Genomic DNA, 20,947 nt, shown 5'->3' with positions numbered 1-20,947 from the left:
CCGTTCTCGGCGGCTTTAGTGACCCTTGAGCTCTTGGCTACCTATCGAGCTGGTGGGTAACAGACATCAAGGAAAACGTCGAAGCACTTTTGTAAATATGCGATATCTTGATAAACCGAGCAGATATTTCAAGTTTATACACCCACGTTCTCCCCTGAAATATGTTAAAAGTTTATTTTGTGACCCAGAAAGATTAATAACGGTCATTTTAAAACTTATTAATGGCTGCCATTACCGGAAACTGGAGTTTGGCTGGGCCGCACTTTGAATTCTGGGATATGGTGGGCCACGAAGCACACACCCGACCCATCCTTCAAATTCGGTGAAAAGTGAATGTTTGTAATTCTTTGTATTACACCCCCTGGCATATGTTAATTTTGTTCTGGTTGTATACATGTTCTGTATACTGTTTCTTAATAAAGTTCAATAATTTAAAAAAAAAAAAATCGGTGAAAAGGAGGACGCATTTGTCCGCTGCATTCGGAGGAGTTTACGAATTTAAAATAGAATCTTTGTAGAGATTGCCATAATTGTTGTACATTTCTGTGCAAATTTTAAAAAAAAGGAGTCTATGAATTTGGATCGCATCGCTGTGACATAATCGGTCTACAAAAGTGTCCTCAGGAGGATGCAGCCCATGAATTTGGACAATGTGATAAATAAAGTTAAAAAAAAAAGAGGTTGCAGCCCATGAATTTGGATGTTGTTATCTGGCTGTGCCATTACCATGGTAACATGGACACCATGGCACCAAATACTTGGTGGAACTTACCTTACTTATACCTTACTAGCAAAATATTTTTTAGTAACGTAGTATATAAATATCTACTACTATTACTATACTAATACTAACACAGCAACAGTAAAGTAATAAGACAGAAGTTGACAGAGTAACTTTTGATAATGATCATGAACAGTGATTAAGAACTCTATTCTAATACAGTTAGTATTCCATGTGTGCCAGTGTGGCTTCCTAGAGTAAAAGTATATTAATAGCATTTCTCTAATGTTTTATGTCTGCAGGTGGATAAGGCAGTGCTGTTCGTCATGACTGATGGACAAATGGCAAAATACATAAGGACATATGGTGACAGAGTAGCTGTCCAGTCCTTCTGTCAACAAACTAAGTACAGCACAGATAAAGAGACTCTTCTGCAGAACCTAAGAGATAAAATTGCGACACGGAAAGTAAGATCAAAAACCAAAGGAATGCTGTGTGGTTCATCAGGTGTGTTCCACAAGCAAAGTGAAGGGATGGCAAGACAGAGAAATAAAATACTGCAGGAGAGAAGACCTGCAGAAAAATTGAAATCGGATGGCTTCATTTAAGCAGTAATGAATACCGTCAAGTGAGAACCAGAAATGGTGGAGGAACAAGACATGCAAGAAAGATGAAACACTGTTAACAGTTCAGTCCTCATCTGAAGAGGATTTTTCTGTCAGCATAACTGAAGAAGATTCACCGGTGACATTACTTGGATTTGACAGTGAGACAGATGATTTTGTCCCAGATCTACTTGAACATGGGGATTCATCTGACAGTGACACTGGCAAACAGGTTTGTTAAAATAAGAAAGTTATTATTACAAATAATGATCACTTTAAAGTTACTGTATTTTGTCGTGTTTAGTAGTGCTCGGTGGTAACATGCGACATTTTCTAATTTTGTTGTACTATTGTACTAGGTATGACTGTGCAACTGCAATAAAGAGTTGTCTTATTCAAGTGCTTTATGTACATCTACGAATATTTGCACTTCTGTAGGATGAAATTATTCCAGGAATTTGTTGTTGACTTGTGTGGTAAGGTACATTTAATACATCTGTGAAAGACTTACAGCTTTGTATTCATTGACATGTACAAAATGACTGGCTGCTGAAAAAATAATTGAATTATTTTCGTTTGTGTCTTGTGTTTGTTTTCTGGTTCACAGATTCACAATTTCCAGATGGAACACAATCCAAAAAAACTGAAATCACTCTGTGAGGCAGTGACAACACAAAGTCCAGGAAAATCCCATCATATGCATTCAACCCCAACAGACATTAAAAACACTGTCGTGGGACAGCGGCAGCAGACTGACTCAAGTGATCATGATTTCCCTGACCACTGCTCTGAAATTATTGATCTGACCAGTATAGTTCCTAACAAATCCTTCAAACTAGAGTCCCGGGACAAACTTCCAGAAGATTTGGAATTTTGTTTTCCACACATAGACGAAGCGGATACGGTTGTATGGAATCCTGAAGAGGATCTTGTCAGAGCAGATGGTGATGACACAGTCGTGATAACCCTGAATTATGTCAACAGTGAGGATCTCAGATCTCAGACCTGCAACTCAACACCTCAAAGACTAAGGAACTGGTTGTGGACTTCGGGAGGTCTAGAGCAGGTCCACTGCCGGTTCAGATAGAGGGGGAGGAGGTGGAGGTGGTCAACAAGTACAAGTACCTCGGGCTGTGGGTGGACAATAAACTGGACTGGTCATGCAACACAGAGTACCTGTATAAAAAAGCCCAAAGCCGACTGTACTTCCTCAGGAGGCTGAGGTCTTTTAACATCTGCAGGAAGCTCCTGAGGATGTTTTACCAGTCGGTGGTTGCTGGAGTACTTTTCTATGCTGTGGTGTGCTGGGGGAGCAGCACAGCAAAGAAGGACTCATCCAGGCTGGAGAAACTGATCAGGAGGGCTAGCTCTGTGGTCGGCATGAAGCTGGACACTCTGGTGACAGTGGCAGAGAAAAGGACATTAAAGAAACTGATGGACATTATGAACAATGCTGGGCATCCTCTGCACACGGCCATAAACAACCAGAAGAGTCTGTTCAGTGACAGGTTGCTTCTCCCAAAGACAAGAACTAACAGACTTAAAAACTCCTTTGTCCCACACGCCATCAGACTGTTTAACTCCTCTCTGGAGGGGAGAGGGAGGGGAAACAGGAGGACAAAGGAGGGGGGAACAACTAAGCTGTAGTGCCTCTTCACCTCACTGTGCAATACCTTTTGTGCAATACTTTTGTAAATAGTCAACGGTGCAAATAGACCTCAATACTTGAAATGTGCAATTCACTTGTATTTTTATTTTTATTCCTATTTATTCTATTTATCCCCTTCGTATATTTTATTTATATTGTCTCTGTATTTATATATATGTGTGTGTGTGTATAACTCTGTAACTTCTGTCGGTGCTGTGCTTTTTTGGAAATCGAATTTCCCAGAGGAACCCACCCAAGGGATTAATAAAGTTCTATCTTATCTTATCTTATCTTATCTTATCTTGGGTAAGACCATGGACAGTTGTGGTTGATATGGTTTAAGTGTGACAAAATATGGAAATTTATTAATAATCAAATTCAGTAACTTGCATAGTTCTGATTTTAAAAAAAGCTGATCATGCATTCCTGCTTGGACAAAATTTAAGTATGTGTGTTATTTTCTGTAATATTCTTTTAAAAGAAATAACTTACAGTACTGTGAAACAATTGCTCGATTTCTATTAATCAGAATTCATCTCTTGTTTGTTTAAAACTTGATTTTTTTTTTGCAGCAATAATACAACATTTTAAGTAGTAAGAAGTACATCAAGATCTGATAAAAACCTGTGGAATTCCACTGTAATATGTCTTTTTACTCTTGTAAGTGAGACATGTAGGCTGAAAATAAAGAGGTGTATTTTTGTTCTATTTCTTAAGACCTATTGACATATTTTGCAGACTTTTTAAGAACATTCATGATTTAGAATAAGCCAAGGTAGAAGATTGAAGAAGAGTCTTCTAATCTTGAAGGGTTAAGGTGTCTGTTGTCAATTAATGCAATACATCCTTCTCAGAATGCTGACACAAATGGATTACCTATGGATGGTTTCCTGCTACCATTGTCTTCAGCTAATGGCTTGCCCACACCCCATATGCAGTCAATACAGGAGGAAGCACCCCAGATTGCACAGGTAAGATGGATCAATTCAGGCAACCATAAACACCTACCTTTACATACTGTAGAGATGCCAAAATTTCATGCTATTTTCTGAGGATATGGCAGTTTGTGGGTCCATTTGAATTAAAAGGATATTGTCAGTTGAGAGACAATTCCAGTGTTTTACATTAAGATAAGATTAAACAGGAAATTTAGTCTTGAAATCAAATTATTTACATAACACAGCAGTGAGACATTGTTTTGGTGTCACTATTGTGTTCTCTACCTATTTTGCACAGAAGTGAGTCTTCTCATACATGTAAAGAACACTTGTATAATTTTCTGTGAGGCATACAAGGACATCCATCAGGCCACAATATTAATGTTATAGATAAATCGTCAGTGCAACCATGGTTTGGGAATATACAGCCCACTAAAATTAGACAAATAAATTTCAAACTTTTTCAGAACATTGATATTGTGTAATCTGTACAATTCATTTGCATTTCTTATGGAATGTGCATGTTTTGTCTTTTACTCAGGACCATGGACTGAATTTCATCGCACAAGGTTTGCCTTTAGATTCAAGCAACCAACTTTCCCCATCAAATTCAGGAGACCCACAGAGCCCCCTACATGTATCAATTCACAGGATAAAAGTTGTTGATGATCTTTTGGCTGTATTTATGGACAGTCGCATTCTGAATGAGACTTTAAAGATGAACTTTGTAAATGAAAATGCTGTTGATGATGCTGGGGTGTCAAGGGAGGTTTACACTGCATTTTGGGAGCAATTTTTGGAACAGTGTGAAGGTGAAAATGAACGAGTTCCAAGGCTGAGGCCAGACTTTAGTGAGGCTGAATGGCAAGCTGTTGGGCAGATATGGGTGAAAGGCTTACTAGACCATGGTGTCTTTCCAGTGAGGCTGTCAAGGGCTTTCATTTTAGCTTGCATCCACGGAATGGACTCAGTTGATGTAGACATTCTGATTGCATTGTTTCTCAACTATCTCCCTCCTGTTGAGAGATCAGCTGTTGAGAAGGCGCTCCAAGGCACAATGGATGAAAATGATGAAGAGGACCTGCTTGACCTCTTTACAAGGATGGGTTCCCACTTCCTACCACCTAAGAACAACATGCAGCCTGCCATTGAAACAATGGCTCATAAGGCCATTCTCCAAGAGCCAAAGTATATAATGGATTGCTTCTCCACACCCATGGCACATCTGCAGCTAAAACTGGCAGACAAGGAAAGTGTGTTGTCTCTGTATGAGACAAAGAAGGCCACAGGCAAAAGACTAGTGCAGCTATTTCAAACAACAAAATTGATGCTGCCTCACGGAGAACAAATAACATTTAACCATCTTCAGCGTTATGTTAAAAACGCTGATGAAACCAAAGCTGAAAAAATCCTGCACTTCTGCACAGGATCTTCTGTGATATGTGTTGACAAAATTTTGGTGTGCTTTAATGCTGAAACTGGGCTCAACAGAAGGCCTGTTGCTCACACCTGTGGAGCTACCCTTGAAGTGCCATGCACTTACAGTTCTTATCCTGAATTTCGCACAGAGTTCAAGGTTCAAGGTTCTTTATTTGTCACATGCATAGTTATACAAGTATAACACACAGTGAAATGTAGCCTGACACGCTCCTCGACATGTGCAAAAAAATTGGGGGGGGGGGGGTGTAGAGGAAGAACATTATATATATATATATATATATATATATATATATGTAGTATATACATTGGGTGAATGTGTAGTAGTAGCAGCAAGCAGGTGAATTCTGTACATTAATATGAATAGACATCTGACTATTTTACAGGATAGACAATATAAACATATTTAAAATTAAAGGAATTGAAATGTACATTGTTCCTTGGTTTAGTGTCTGGAAGAGTCCTGTATCAGTCAATTATAGATGATGTGAGAGGGCGGGTGTGTGTGTGTTTAGGGCCCGGATGGCTTGGGGATAGAAGCTCCTCTTGAGTCTCTCTGTCCTTGCCCGGAAGATGCGGAACCTTCTACCAGATTGCAGAAGTTGGAACAGTTTGTTGCCAGGATGGGACGGGTCCTTCAGTATCTGCGCTGCTCTAGTCCGGCATCTCCTGGTGTAGGTGTCCTGAAGCGGGGGGAGAGCAATCCTGCAGCAGCAGCAGAGTTCGACAATGTCCTTTCCAGCAATTACTTTGAAATGGACATCATTTGAACTTGATGAGTGTACTAATGGTTACAGCTGTAATTGTTATTTGTATGATTATCCTTGAGTTCATAAATTCTGTCTTGTTTCATTTTGTCATTGAAGCATTTGATATATTCAGCCGTATAACAAGCAGTCACAAATTTAATTTTCTGATGGTTTAGTTGTATGTTAGGTCAGATTTCACAAGGACTCTTTATTGTTTAAAATTCTTTGAAAATGACCGCATCTTTAACTTCTGTTGAAAACAAGGTTTGTGTTTAGCGTTAGAGAGACATATCACATCAAAATTTGCTGTACACATTGTCATTGTTTTCTTTTACTCCTGCCATCAGCCAGAATAAAGGCTCTCTTTTGTTTTAAGTTCATTATCCTCTCTCTCTCCTTGTCTGCTTTTGGGTACGTTCTGTCAACACACCTGCATACCCCACAGTGACACACATTGGCTTGCTGTTTATCCATCTAGAATGTTTTGTCGTGAGTTGCCTAGTTTTGGGAGATATTAGCTGTAGAGATCTCTTCCTTGTTGAAAAACAACATGAAGCTACATAAGGTCTACATAAAGACATTGCTACTAAGCATTAAGTACCATGTGAAACAAGAGAAGGGTAGGCTTGTACAGTCAATATCTCTAAAATTGGGCAACTCACACTAAAACAATGTGGATTAAGGAATACTACAGCTAGCGAACAGAAAAATGTGTAAATTTGATTTTAGGGTGAAAAGTCCATTAATATTAGTAAAGAATGTCACTATGGTTGCGAAAGAAGTTATTGAAAGTTAATGATAAGATCCTGTTTACAAATTCTTAAAGCTGATGTGGCCTATAAACATCTTGTAACAATAAGTCCTATTTTCCCTTGATTAGCTTCCAAAATGTTTACTAGTTGTTTTGTTAAAAATCATATTGCCATCACAAGTTTTTTTTTTTGAAAGGACTTTGCCATAATGTGACATACAGATGATTCACAATTCTTTATACCGTCTTATATAATTACAAATTAACAAGCAATGATAATCAGATTTAACAGTTTCTTGGATAAACAAGATTGTAGGCCAGGATTTCTAATTAGATTAAATAGTATATATTGTTAATTATAAAATATTGCTACATTTTTGACAGATTATGCACTTCTGACTACCCTTCTCTGAAATTAAAGTGCCTGGGAACACAGGCAGTCAATACACAGATGTTGTCGATATGCTTTTGTCATTTGCAATTTTTTAGTTGTCTGTACTACATAGTCCAAAAAAAAAATTAGAAATTGATTAGATTTCAGTTTATTTGTCCGGTAGTTCAACAACACATATCATCCTTTCAGAAGTGGTGAGTTTTGCAAAAATAGCATTCGAATGTAACAGAACAGGTGGGTGCAAAGAATTTGTTATTCAGCTGATAAAATAAGCTTCAGATAAATTCAGTGACCAAAAAAGAATGTTTATATCTATTAGAAATTCTAAGAGTTCAAAAGGTCTCAATTTAGTTCTTTATTTTTTCAGTTTTGTTTAACCAACATTAAAAAAACTAAAGCTCTTCTGGAATCAGAATAAATAGTTTAAAAAAAAGAAGCAAAAATGACATAAAATAATTATATTTTTAGTCAGAGAAACTTGAGTTCAGAAAAATGCCAAGGTGTCCCCTCTCAGATTATGATGCCCCTTAGTACCATTTCATGTAGCCTGCCAATGTGACAGTTGGCGTTATGATATATATAAAGCAACAAGGCATAATAGCATATCTCTTCGATTTTAAACAGTATTCTAGCCAACATCAACAACTAAACATTCCCATCATTAACAAATAGAGATGGTGTAAATAAAAACTCAACTCAATTATTACAAAATACTCAACATAAACCACCATTATCTGAGTAAACACTGTACATTAAAACTCCTAACACATTAAATTAAGATGTGTCTTATGTTTTGATCCATGTATCAAGCCAAATACACAGTTAAAGTAATTCGAAGTAATACACATAGACATAGAACTTGATAACATTTGACAGAACATTACAATGTTTTTGTGCTAAAGAACACTCAGAATATCATTAACAGGCAGAGACTCCTCTTTATACTTTACTTCACTGACCCTCCTGGAACACAACAATAAATATTTCTATATAAGATATTCTCATAAATGACTGTGTACTAGAAAGCTTACAGTTTACAGTCTGTTTAACATCCAGAAGTTAGCTTTCTCACATATAGCACAGGTCAATTTTGAGAAATGTTCTCTGCTGCAGTGTATGCAATTTACACTAATGCCATGATGTTCTCTCTTAAATGCATGTACAAGTTCACAGCCTGATATGGGTCTGTTGGTGGAGTCAGATGGGACTCAGTCATGATGATATTGCACAGTTCATATACATCGGGGTCACATGGTTTGGTCAGTTGAAAAACACACTCAGTTTTACACATTTCAACATGTTCTTCTTCAGTGGGGCAAAGGAAGTCTCTTGTCCCGTAGAGCTCAGGTAATGTATACATTACATTAGGTCGACCACTGGGGATATTGATGTTTGTTGATGGCCTGATGGAGTGTGTATTCCAAACCTGTGCAGTGTCATCCAGCTCATCTGTTAAAAAGAATACAGAAATTTAAGAAATGCGATCGCATGTACGTATATACATATACGCGAATCACGATGAGACAACTCACTCACTGAGAGGAAGGTTTCTTATATTTATGCAATTTATTATTTTTAAACAATCGTGTGCATTTTTGTAATCATGTACTTTACCTAATGCCATCTGTACAAGTGTTTCACACACTAACTACGGTTACTGTTATGCTGTGATATCTTACATTAGTACTATTAGACTTAATACTACCTGCTTGGCTCATCTACTCACCTCATAATAATCAATTTGTTTTATGTCACTGATCATTGTATTTTGTATTTGTAAGTTATTTTGATATCCCAATCAAAATAATTCCAAATTGTAAATAGTTAATATTATAGATAAGAAATTTTCATATGCCATGTCAACATAAACAACATAGATGTTAGGTCTGTGAAGGTTCTCAGTCATCCAGGTCATCGTAGTCAAAGGAGCTTGCAAAGAAAAGCGTCTGGACTTCTTTAAGTTGCTTGAAGACGTTTCACCTCTCAAGCTTCTTCAGTTCTAAGGTCAAATGGTGGAGAGTCCCAGATATAAACCTAGTGGGAGTAACCCCCCACAGAGGGACAAAAGGACCCCCTGATGATCCTCTAATCGCCTGAGCCAAGGTGTGAAACTGGGTGTGGGTCCCAATCAGCCAGTTTCGGGTGTCTTCATTGTGAAACCTGGCCCCACCTTATCATGCGAATTCCTGAGGTCAGATGGCCCAGGATGTGAGTGGGCGTTAAGGCGTCTGGGAAGGGATCTCAAAACTGGATTATAGATGGCAGAGAGTTGGTGTCGTAAACCCCCGCCTCTGTTCAAAGATGGTCGCTCACAGTGGACATAGATGGCTTCTTTCACTCCTCTTTCAAACCATCTGTCCTCTCTGTCCAAAATGTGAACATTGGCATCCTTGAAAGAGTGTCCTTTATCCTTAAGATGCAGATGGACTGCTGAGTCTTGTCCTGTGGAGGTGGCTCTTCTGTGTTGTGCCATGCGCTTGTGAAGTGGCTGTTTGGTCTCTCCAATGTAGAGGTCTGAGGTTTTTAGTGAATGTGTTTGGTTTTGTAGTCCTGTAAACAAAGCATCACTTCTGAAGTGGATTAACAGGCTGGCCACAACTATAACATGTGTTTTATTCTCAGGAACATTATCCATGCTTGACTGCAATGTCTTCCCAGGCCTGGGGCAGGACTATCTGACAACCGAGGTCAATATGTTTTTGCTTCCTGTGCAGGAAAATGACGGGGAGGATAATTTGACCAAAGCAGGTTACAAACATTTATTCTTCTCATAAGGTAAAACTCAAGTGACATCTCGTGTGTTGTGTGAAAAATAAATGAATCTTTGTACGTTGTTTAGGGTCAGGAACGTACCCACTGTTCTCTCTGCTCCCCGGCTATAGAGGACACCCGGCCTTTTCCACCATGGTTTCAAAACTCCGCAGCCAAATACTGGCCATGCCCCGCTGTCAGCTGTCACACACTATTCTCACTGAGAAAAACTGGTAAACATCATATCAGTACTATTTATTTATAAATGAATAATTATTTTATTCATATTCCACTATTCAAAAAGTGTAGGTGACTAATCCATGGTAAAAAAAAGTGAGACAACCAAGTAAATACATCCTGCACCCAGGGTGAGAATCAGTTTTATGTTTTAAACTGGTTTGCTCAACAAAGCCATCATAAATGTCATTGTTTTTGAACTCTCATAGAAACAGTTTTTAATCCCTGTGGAAGAAATGCAAAATATCTATTAGAGATGAGGGGTCTCTCTGCTTCCCTTTACTTTCAGTGACTACAACCTGCTGTCTTTTTGTTTTGTTTTTTGTAAACAACAGAAAATGAGCGCTGGTGGTTTGTTGTGAAATAGTTTTCTGAGGTGCAACTTGCTGCATGTACCTACAAGCACAAAACTTTCAGAGTAGTGAAAAATATTTCTTGCTGTGGGATATCAGGTTAATTTTTTTCTGAACATGCTTAAAACAATATCAATTGAAAATGAAATACTACAGTGAAAAGAAACATATTTCCATGCCATATAAAGAAAGTAAAAGTGTTAATAATTAAGGTTGGTGCAGAAATGCATAAAATTTTTGATTTTTTTCTTCTTTGTACTATGTCACTGTAATTTTGTGAAATCTTGAGACATTATTGGGATTTCGTTTAAGTTTATCCCTCTGTTTCCTGTCTTAACTTTCTTTGTTTTCACAGGTTTCACTATGCAGCTCGTATCTGGGATGGTGTGAAAAAGTCCTCGGCCCTCTCTGAATACAGTCGTCTGCTCTGCTGACACGTGTTTAACTGCTCTTATGTACAGTTTTATTTCACTGATCAGATCACACAAAGACAAAAGAAGTGCAGCTGAATGGGATGTTGAAAAAAAAAAACATCACTGGGACATAAAATAAATATAATTATTCAGACTTTGAGTCCTGCTTGTTCTATAGTGTCCTGGGACTGTCCTCAGGAATTCTGATAGTTACAGATAAAGTTACAGCCTGTGCAGAGGTGGTGAGCGGGAAAAGAAAGTGTCTTCTCTCAGCACATGTCTAATAAAAATGCGAGAATAGTTTTTAAATTCAAGTCATTCTTGACTGTGTTTCAGTTTTGATGCACTGATACTTAACATGTTTTATAAGGTGAAAATACAGATTTCTGTCTTGTTATTACCTTTGTAAAAAGTATGGTAAAAATGAAAGAGAGAACTGGTGGGCCTGGTTTTTTAAAGATATATGTTGTATTGTAGAATGCATGTAGCATGCATCACAGTCAGTTTTTTTTTCATTCAGTGCCACTAGAGTGGTTGCATGGTTAAAACATACTCTGCTGACAACTGAAACAGTCACTGGTTATCAAAGAAAAAAAAAAACAATTCACGTCCGTTCTAAAAGAAAATGATTTGCAGCCTAAATGCAGCCTAAACATATTTTAGCAATAGAATGAAACGACTTTAAAGAATATTCCATCAAATATATGATACAAAAATCAGCAATTTAATAACACTAAAACTTCAGCTATGAATAGAAGCATATATATAGCCACCTGTCATCAATACACTGATACAAAAATCAATAAGGCATTTTATTATCACTAAAACTTCAAACAAATAAACAAACTGGAACTAAACAGGTTTTTAAACTAGTTTTAATAGATATTATTCTTCCTCATACATATGTTGAGATTCAGGTATTCTATGTTATTCTATTTTAACTTTGGAGAATTCTAACTAATACCAATTTAATTATCTAGATATAGGTTCTATGAAGTCTATTCATATATACATATATGCTGTTTCAAAGGCTTGTTTTTGATAGTCAGGTTCTTTCATTGTCAAAGGAGGAGTTAAGGAGTGGTCACAGCAAGAAGACCACTTCCCCCCAATAAGAATTACTTATAAACTGAACAGAAACTAAACAGAAATTCACTTCTATCTGACCATCACACAATGCAGATCTTTGTGCTGATCCTTGGGATTGTGCTGCTCCCTAAAGGCAAGTTTTTGTTCAGTTATCTGTTCTTTAACATTTTTAAACCAGCAAGTTCTGTAATATTCAATGAAATGTTTTCTTTTTTAATGCTTTTACAACAAGTGTCATTACATCTTAGTAAAGGTTTGTCAATTCTACAAATGATTGCACTATTTATTGTACTGTTAGCCATCTATTTTTCAAACTGTTTTAGTGAATGTTTTAGAATATGTCCATGCATTGGAAGCAAGAGAAAGTTTACTTGTCTTTATCTTTGTTTTGTCAGCCTGTGCTTTGAAATGTTACGAATGCATACCGGACCTCTCTGGAAGCTGCGCTCAGACAACAAAAGAATGTCCTTCCAACACTCAGTGTGCATCAGTCAGAATAGCTTCATACGCAGGTTTGATTTTGTATAGTTCTTATTTTATTCTTCTTTTAAACTGGTTCAGTTTTCAATGGTTCGTCTTTTTGTTGCAGGTGGTTCAAAACTGGTTGATATTAAAGGTAAAAGTTGTGCTGCGGCTGAGGAGTGTGTTCAGGCCTCAATCAACTTTGGAGGCGCCCGAACTCTAATTACCAGCAAGTGTTGCACCTCTGATCTTTGCAACTCTCAAGATGCCCCTGGTAATTTCTATCATGCTTCTTGGTATTTTGAAATCTAATTTCCTGTTCTTGAAACTTAAAAAATAAAAAATCTTTTTATCAAATATGTTGAGAAATTTTAAAGTGGGTCAATCGTCGTATTTGCTTGAATAGATCAGGGCAAAATAATCAATCTGTGAAAATTTCCTGATTGAAAATTCTCAAACAAACATATTAGTAACATATTGTTTTCTGTTGGTTTTTTTTCCAAGCTGATGTTTTTGGCACACAGTTAAAATAAGCAGGGAAACAAATATTACAAATATTTCTGTATTCAACAGAGGGCAGCATCTCATCTCCAAATGGGAAAAAGTGCTTCCAATGTGTTGGAAACGATTGCACACAAACTCTAAACTGCAACGGAAATGAGGACCACTGCATCTCATCAGCAAGTAATATACCGACAGGATTCAGTGTCTGCATGTTTGTTCTTTTCTGCTCAGACAAATGTTCTGTTATTCCTTCCTTTCATTTCCTCAGTGACTGCAGAAGGACAAAAGGTGACTGTAAAGGGCTGCGCCTCCAAGCTGATTTGCTCAAGCACACAATCTCCACAGATCACAGGAATCACTCCAGCAGAAACCAGCTGCTGCCAGGGTGACCTCTGCAACAGTGCTGGGATGACAACTACATCACAGCCCAGTAGTACAACTGCTGGCACTACAGCTGTTGGCCGTCTGCTCTTTGTCACAACGCTGATCTCTCTGGTCTTGTTCTCTTAGCTGATGAAACAACAGCATCACATCCCAGCTTTTCATATGACTGTCACAATGTTTCCTCCCATTTCACCAGACCTTAAAAAATTATTGAAAATTTTGTAACTAAATATAATTTTCGGTTTGTGGAAAAAAATTAACGAATTAATTTCTTAAAATCCTATATGCATCTCTGTTTCCTTTAAGTCTCAAAATCATTTTGCACGCACATTTAAAGGTTATCGTAAGGAGTCAGTGAGACATTTTCCTGAATTAATAGAAAAGTAAAATACAAATATGGTGGATTTTGACAATTAAATTCAAATTTCAAATTCAAATTTTATTTGTCACACACACACAACCATACACAGTATGACATGGGGGTGAAATGCTTGTAGCTGTACAATGCCCGACCATTAAATGACAGAAGAAAAGTTCTACAATATTTACAATTTACTACAAAAATTTACAAATTAACTTAGGAATTTACAGTAAAGAATGTGCAAATAGCAGAAGAGATTATAAAGATAAGGATTATAAATTATAGGAATTATAGGATTATAGGAAATGTGTGGTGGTGCGTGTGGTGACGTGTGTGAGAGTCCAGTCTTATAGTGACGTGTTTGGGAGAGTCCAGTCCTACACCTGGTTCAGGCCCCGAATAGCCTGGGGGAAGAAGCTCCTCTTCATTCTCTCTGTTTTGGCCTTAATGGATCGGATTACATTTTTTATTTCTCTCCGATATCCGATCCAGTAATTTACGTCAGTATTGGACCGATACCGATACGCAATATCAGATCGGTCCATCTCTAGTAATAACCTCTCCATCTCTGGAGAAAACCCTTTCACGTGGTACTAAGAAGGCAGGGGTTTAAGGGTATCCCACAGAAAGCCTGTAAAGATTTGGATAGATGCACCTCTGCTTAGATTATATAGATTAGGTGTTGTTGTACCCCAGTTGTTTGGCACAACACAAAAAAAGAGGTGAAAAAGGTGAATCTCCAACATGAGCAGAAGAATTTTGCAGGGATCCAATAGCACATACAGTGGTCCCTCACTGTTTCGCTGATTTTTTCTTTTTTGTTGCATTTTTTATTTATTTTTTTAAGTGCATTGTATTCTGCGTCCTGACTGGCTGTAGACAATTAGACCATTGTCAATCAATCTCGTGTTGTGTCTCCTGTACAGTACAGAATGCGTTCAGCTGGTCAAATTTACATAAAGCTTCGATCGCTAGCAGTGTGACTCTGACGTGCTGTACTGTATGTTTGTAAGTTTTCTCCCCAACAAACACAACAATGTCGACAAAACATCGTCACCGGCGGGTGCCTTTGGTTTCCTTCTATAACACTGGACTTATTTTTCTACAAGACTTTGAGAGTGTTCAAACAAGAGAGAAAAGTGTGAAAATGTTCATGCCTGCCTGGGAAAAGTGTATAAAGTGTGTAGTGAGGGGTTTTACAGCCTTAAAACATCTATAATAATTGTAAAAAATAAAGTTGGCTACTTCATGGATTTCATCTATCAGTGACTCCTGCGATAAACCAGGGACCACTGTATATGGTCATTAATCACACCAGCACTCAAACCACTTTCTGAAACAGCAAGACTCTAATAATTTTCTTATCAGAGACATTACTCACTCTTAAATAAGCAAGCCTTGATACGTGCTTCATAAAAAACGTACTGGATTTCTCCACAAATGTTCAGTATGTCCCATCATTATTTATTTTCCTGTGTGCAGATCCCGTGGAGAAAACAATGTTGTGGTGAGCTGTTCAGGATTAATTCTAAAGTGTGTGAAGTGTGAAGTGGTTTGGATCTGTCAATGCCCTGTGGAATATCGCTCGCTATCATAATGAACAATAAGCTCATTTTTAACTTTGTTTCTTGAAAGGATATATTTTGCAAACTCTTGAGTCATGAGTTCTGTAGCTGCGTCTTTGGCTCAGTGAATTTGAATATCTTACTTTCACAGCTGTCTGTTGCTTATCTCTGCTCAGATATAGCGTTCTCATTTCTGGTTTTTTAATCAGTATAAAATGGTTTGTAAGGAACTTACAAAGCAGTTTCACCACTGAGCACCATATATGGTTAGTCTTTCTTTTACAGGCATTTATCAGAAATGCATCATCACTACCAGTATGAAGACAATGACTGCAGCGCTATTTGATCAGAATATGTTGTCTTTATATTGCTTGTTTTATGCTAGCATCTTCTTGCAATTGGGGCCTTCATTTGTTTCTCTATTTGGCTCCAGGAAGGAAACTATAAAATACTACAAGGTCAAATATCAACCATGGCTTTCGCTCTAGCATCCACATCACATAGACTATCTAGTCTTTTTATGCGGTACATGATCCCAGTTGTAGCAGAGTAACAAGCACATTACACATTTTAAGATTACTTTGATGCTTTTTTTTCTGATTTTGAAGTTTTCTCAGGTGTATGTTCAGGACAATTACTGGAAGCCACATTTCCTTACCCTTACCTCTAATGAATCTCTGTAGCCAATAAAGGCCCAAATACAGCTGCCCTCAGTTCTTATAACATACCAAAAGTTTGTCATGGCCTGAGGCATCTCATAGTAACGTGAAAGGTATCTTTCCGCATCCTTATGAGATGCTCCAGATTCCCATTTGAAAACAACCGAACGCTGCTCGCAGCAGTAACACACACTTGGAGCAGAGGCTCCTAACATTAACTCTATCCATAACTTTAACCTTAACCCTATCAGGTAGTGTTTTTCAAAGCGATTCATGATTAGAACAAAAAACACATTTAAATGTATAGATTCATTCCAAACGGCTCTCATGCCTCCAAACGCATACTGATGACTTGTCACATAGCATCGTTACCTGTTGGGATGAGAACGTGTTGTTTCCAAAGCACCACAAATTGGGGTGTCTGTAGCTCAGGTAGGAAACCTACTAATCAGAAAGTTGCTGGTTCAATCCCCCTCTGCTCCAGCCTGCATGCCAAATATCCTTGGGCAAGATGCAAACCCCAAGTTGCTCTCCGATGCATCCATCGGGAGGATGAATGCGTATTAATGTTAGATAGAAAGCACTTACAGAGAAAAAAAAGAAGTGATTGGGTGAATGAGGCAAGTTGTAGAGAGTAGAAAGGTTTTATATAAGAACCAGTTCATTTTTATATTTCAGATTTACTTTCAGTTTTCTACTTTTTACATGTAAGATTGATGTACATGTATCACACCTAACTCGGTGACAGCAAATTTGAACAACTGTAATCATTTCTTTCCGGCATCTGAAATATTAGTTTAGTTTGGGGTTGTTGTTTTTTTTGTTTCCTTTTGGCTCCTGATATTAGTCAACTACTATTTGTCAATGTTGAATAATGATAAATGAATTATCTACAGTTGCCTCAAAGCGGTGTATAATGCAATTTCACCAGCTTAGACCGCATCCTCTTTTTAGGTTTGATAGCATTTTTAGTAGATAATGGCAGATGGCTTGAGCATGAATTTAAGCTGCAGTTTAGGGAAGGTCACAGAGGGGACAGCCAGCGACTCCTAAGCTGTGCAGATCGCCGAGTGCTAATGAGAAGTAAACGAATTGGAAAAAGGAGGGAGTGCGGGGCTCAAAAGCAAGAACATACAGCTTGTAGTGCTGAGTGAAAACAAATATGTTCAAATTATACATTTTCACAATTTATTATCAAATGGTCAGAATTTCAAAGTAGTTTTACATGACGCCATGGACCTCCATCTCTCTGGCTCAAAGACAAAGGCCAAGAGCAAGAAAAAAACAAGAGGATGCAATGACAGAAGAAGCTGTGTCAACACACAGCTTCGATGGAAATGATGATGCAGCTTCAATAAGTGGTGCAAAAGTGAACATGAACGGTGCTCTGAGCTGAAACTGCTTTGCAGATCCCAAAATGTTGATTCTGAAAACGTTACATCCAGATGAAGAGAATCAAAGTTTTCGTTACATGGATGATTGAGCAGCGTTTGATTAAATGAACAATAACTGCTCTTATTTGAATAAAGGAAAAAATGAGTACAACATAATATCTGAACAGAGATATAACATGTGCTAAATTAACATTCACTGAGCCAGCCACTTGCTTGCATGAGATCTGAGACACTCGAAGCAGTAAAACAGCTTGTAACATGTTGTTATGTTTGATTCAGGTGGACTAAAGAGTCTAATACGGGTAAACTATTAATGATATCAATAAATGAAAGACTGCAGTCCACTTTAGCTAACTAAATAAGATCCAGAGGAGGCAGAGCATTAACAAGAACACTGTCAGTGTCTGTGTGTCATGGTTCTGGGTCTTTGTCCCAGTGTTTTGTGTTGGTGGACTTTTGAATGTTGCTTCATCATTATTGTTGTGTTCTTATACTGACTGAAGTTTCCTAGTTTACTTTTCCTGCATTCGTGAATTTTCTGATTATTGTTTTTTCTGTGTCTCCTGTGGATGTCAGTCTTGTTGTCACGTAACGTCTGTCATAGAGTTCGTCTCTGTGTTCTGTCCTCGGCGTCTCCTTAGTGTCCCCAGCCCGTCTTGTGTCTCCCTCTCTTTGTGTCTTAGTGCTGTCTCTGGGTTTTGTCTCCTTTACCTGTTTCCAGTGTCCCTCTCTTTGTGTGTTGTCCTTGTCTCCTCAGTCCGTCGTGTGTTCCCATGTTTGTTTATTTCCATCCTAGTGTCAAGCTCATGTGTCCTTATCTCAGTCTCTGTGTTCGTGCTACTTCTTGTCTTATTTTGATAATCCTAGTCTGTGTTCCCATGTTTGTCCACTCCCGGATCACCCCTCAGTGTATATACTGTATCTGTTTTCCTCTGTCCTTTGTCAGAGTGTCTGTTCACCTACCCCCTGTGTCTCCATATTCCCAGTGTTCAAGGTTTCCGAGTGTTTTCCCAGTTTAGGTTTTCATGGTTGGTTCTGTTTGCTACTCAGCCAGAATAAACAGCTCGCTCTTTTTAAAAGTAGGCTCCAGAATGGATGATTGCATGTTCGCATGTCTTTATGCAACACTGAGTGTGCTGAACTAAAGGTAGGCCTAGTTTCATTTTCATGGTCATTATTATCAAGACAATGATTACGCCTTATTCTGATTATTTCTCCCTTTTGGAGGTGTAACGTTTACATGAGGGGTGTAGGAACATTTCCCCCTAAATATGTTTAGATACATTTTTGTTGAAGTCACAGTTTTTGTCGTATTGATGATGCAGCTAGAATAAGTGCTTTTAAATAAAAGAATAACCATTCAAAGTGCTCAGTGGTGAAACTGTAACTCTTTCAGAGTTTGACAGCTGGACAAGTGATGCCGTATTTAAAGAAACATGAGATGAGTGCAGCATATTATCTGAACAGAGATCATTCAATGAGCAAGAATAAACACTGAAAGAGAAACACTTCACTGTTGATTATCATATGAAGTCTAATGAAAGCTGTTAATCTGTTAATATCCTGTTAATCTGCAAATACAGAACATGCGACTTTAAAGCATCCAGCAAAGTGATAACTGTCCTCTGCCCACTAAGTAGTGACTCTACAAAAGATTATTTTCAATATCATCTTTATATTATATTTAGTTATTCTCCAGCGCAACAATGTAAGGAGCTCTGTGATTGGTTAGGAAAGGACAGACTGGCCACCTGGATTTTTCTTCACTGCACATTGATCCATAGCTTTGCTCTGTAAAGGCTAACAAAGTGCTTTTGCTTTACAAAGACATTCAGCGTCGGTATTCACTCTTTTAAAATGCCACTGAACACTGGAGTGAAATGGAGCCCTGATCCTCAGAGTTTTATTGTTGCTAACATTTCTTATAGATAGCACAGATAGTGCCCCACTGCAGTAATCACTCATGTCTAGATATTCCTGTCCACTGTAACATGGCAAACATAGCAAACGGATAAACCAGCTGAAGCTTCAGACAGCCGTCAGACAGTGAAACACTGCCATCTGCTGGACTCCAATAACAAAGACGCTGCTTTGACGGGTGAGGGAGTTTCAACAAGTCTGCAACGACTCAAGCATCAAACTACAGAACTATTATAGCGGACATGGTGCTCTAATGACTGCTTCATTAACGCAGGTCAGAAAGGATCAAACATATCAATAAATTATAAAACACAAAACGTCTCTTATTGCCCAGGGCTCAGGAAGTGAGTGTGTTCCTTATAGCCTATTAAACCTTAGCAGGTTATTTTGATGTGTTACAGATGAAACAGCTATCCAGTAACATTCAGCTACAAAAATGCTTTTTTATAATTACTTTTTTACAGCTTCGCACTTTTACACAAGTTTTATCATCAGTGTCACAATGGCTGCTGCTAAAATTGAGTACAAGATATTTGTTGGCCTGATTAAAGGTCTTGATGCGTGCTCAATCATCCAGGGAAGTAAATCTCCAAAAGTTGATCCTGTTCTTCTGGACGTAGCGTTTTCAGTCAGAGAAACCAGCCGACTGAAGGAACAATGGGCTGGGAGGTCAGTTCCTTAATCATGATTATGCAAATTCTCATGACCATTGATCAACAACCACTGATCAATGGTCTTGAGTACCATTCACAGAGAGTTGGAGAACGGCTGCAATCACAGCATTGTAAGATGGTGACAGATGTACCCTTAGGCCCCCTCCTTGATTCAGAGAGGGTCTTTCCCTTTTCACGTAAATGGCCTCCTTGACTCCGCCCTCAAACCAGCGTTCATTGCAGTTATTGTTGACAATCACATTGTATCGTGTAACCATCCAGCTCACATATTAAATGTAAATGATTTGTTGAACTCAAGACATGATGAATGTTCCTGCATTAAAACACATCCAGCCTAGTGTTCTCACTCTCCCTAAATGGATCTGTTACATTAGTGATATATGGGAGTTGTGTTTCAGTCTTTTCCACATGAGGACATTTACATTTAGTTTTTGCTTTACTGATGAGTGGCTGGTTAACCTGCAGTGGTTGAAGTATGTGTCGGTCGTCTGGAAGAGTAGGTGTAGAAGACGTCTTTAATGAATGTAATGCTCTGAAGGTGTCAGTGATTACTGTGAATTCATTATAAAAGTGGATTTCAGTGAATAAAGTGAATAAAGACAGGCCCTCATGGTGAAGCTCAGGAGTCCATAAAGTGTAACAGGAGAGCTGTGTCATACTTTCAGAGATTTTACATGAGCCAGTCTTTCAAAAAATACATAAATAAATAATTCATTCATTCATCCACAGGAAACACAATGCTCATATCTGAAAGTAAACTCTGATATATATCCCCGACTAGCGTTACTACTAAATAAAGGCTAAATAAATGACTAAATATATAAAGACACTCTCCAGAAGAAGAAGTTAAAGGGATTTTATTTATTGTACAAGCAATATCTTCATAAGAATTACAAATTCTGCAGACATATTACCTTCTTACTGAACCTGTATAACTC

The 20,947-nt window shown here is 38.0% G+C and overlaps 2 protein-coding genes and 1 long non-coding RNA gene across 3 annotated transcripts; all 3 read left to right on the top strand.

Annotated features, from left to right (window-relative positions):
* Nucleotides 1-826: 826 nt before the first annotated feature.
* Nucleotides 827-5,583, top strand: LOC146640839 (uncharacterized). Its single transcript, XM_085399879.1, has 4 exons — nucleotides 827-1,558; nucleotides 1,934-2,323; nucleotides 3,826-3,945; nucleotides 4,454-5,583. The coding sequence occupies exons 2-4, from the start codon at nucleotides 1,949-1,951 to the stop codon at nucleotides 5,531-5,533; spliced, it is 1,575 nt and encodes a 524-aa protein (XP_085256005.1). The 5' UTR covers nucleotides 827-1,558; nucleotides 1,934-1,948; the 3' UTR covers nucleotides 5,534-5,583.
* Nucleotides 5,584-9,806: 4,223 nt separating this feature from the next.
* LOC146640838 (uncharacterized) lies at nucleotides 9,807-11,151 on the top strand. The gene is made up of 3 exons (XR_014909891.1): nucleotides 9,807-9,991; nucleotides 10,083-10,227; nucleotides 10,940-11,151. It is a non-coding gene; the product is annotated as an uncharacterized LOC146640838 (long non-coding RNA).
* Nucleotides 11,152-12,173: 1,022 nt separating this feature from the next.
* LOC146640837 (uncharacterized) lies at nucleotides 12,174-13,695 on the top strand. Its single transcript, XM_085399895.1, has 5 exons — nucleotides 12,174-12,272; nucleotides 12,385-12,598; nucleotides 12,676-12,822; nucleotides 13,122-13,232; nucleotides 13,321-13,695. Exons 1-5 carry the CDS (start codon nucleotides 12,174-12,176, stop codon nucleotides 13,560-13,562), a joined length of 813 nt encoding a protein of 270 aa, XP_085256021.1. The 3' UTR covers nucleotides 13,563-13,695.
* The last annotated feature ends 7,252 nt before the right edge of the window (nucleotides 13,696-20,947 follow it).

The sequence above is a fragment of the Rhamphochromis longiceps genome, unplaced genomic scaffold (assembly GCF_057381845.1).
Source record: "Rhamphochromis longiceps isolate RC_006_pf unplaced genomic scaffold, R_longiceps_female_GT1.1 unmapped_scaffold_1, whole genome shotgun sequence".
NCBI lineage: Eukaryota > Metazoa > Chordata > Actinopteri > Cichliformes > Cichlidae > Rhamphochromis > Rhamphochromis longiceps.
Note: the sequence above shows the minus strand (reverse complement) of the source record. Positions and strands in the feature narration are given on the sequence as shown.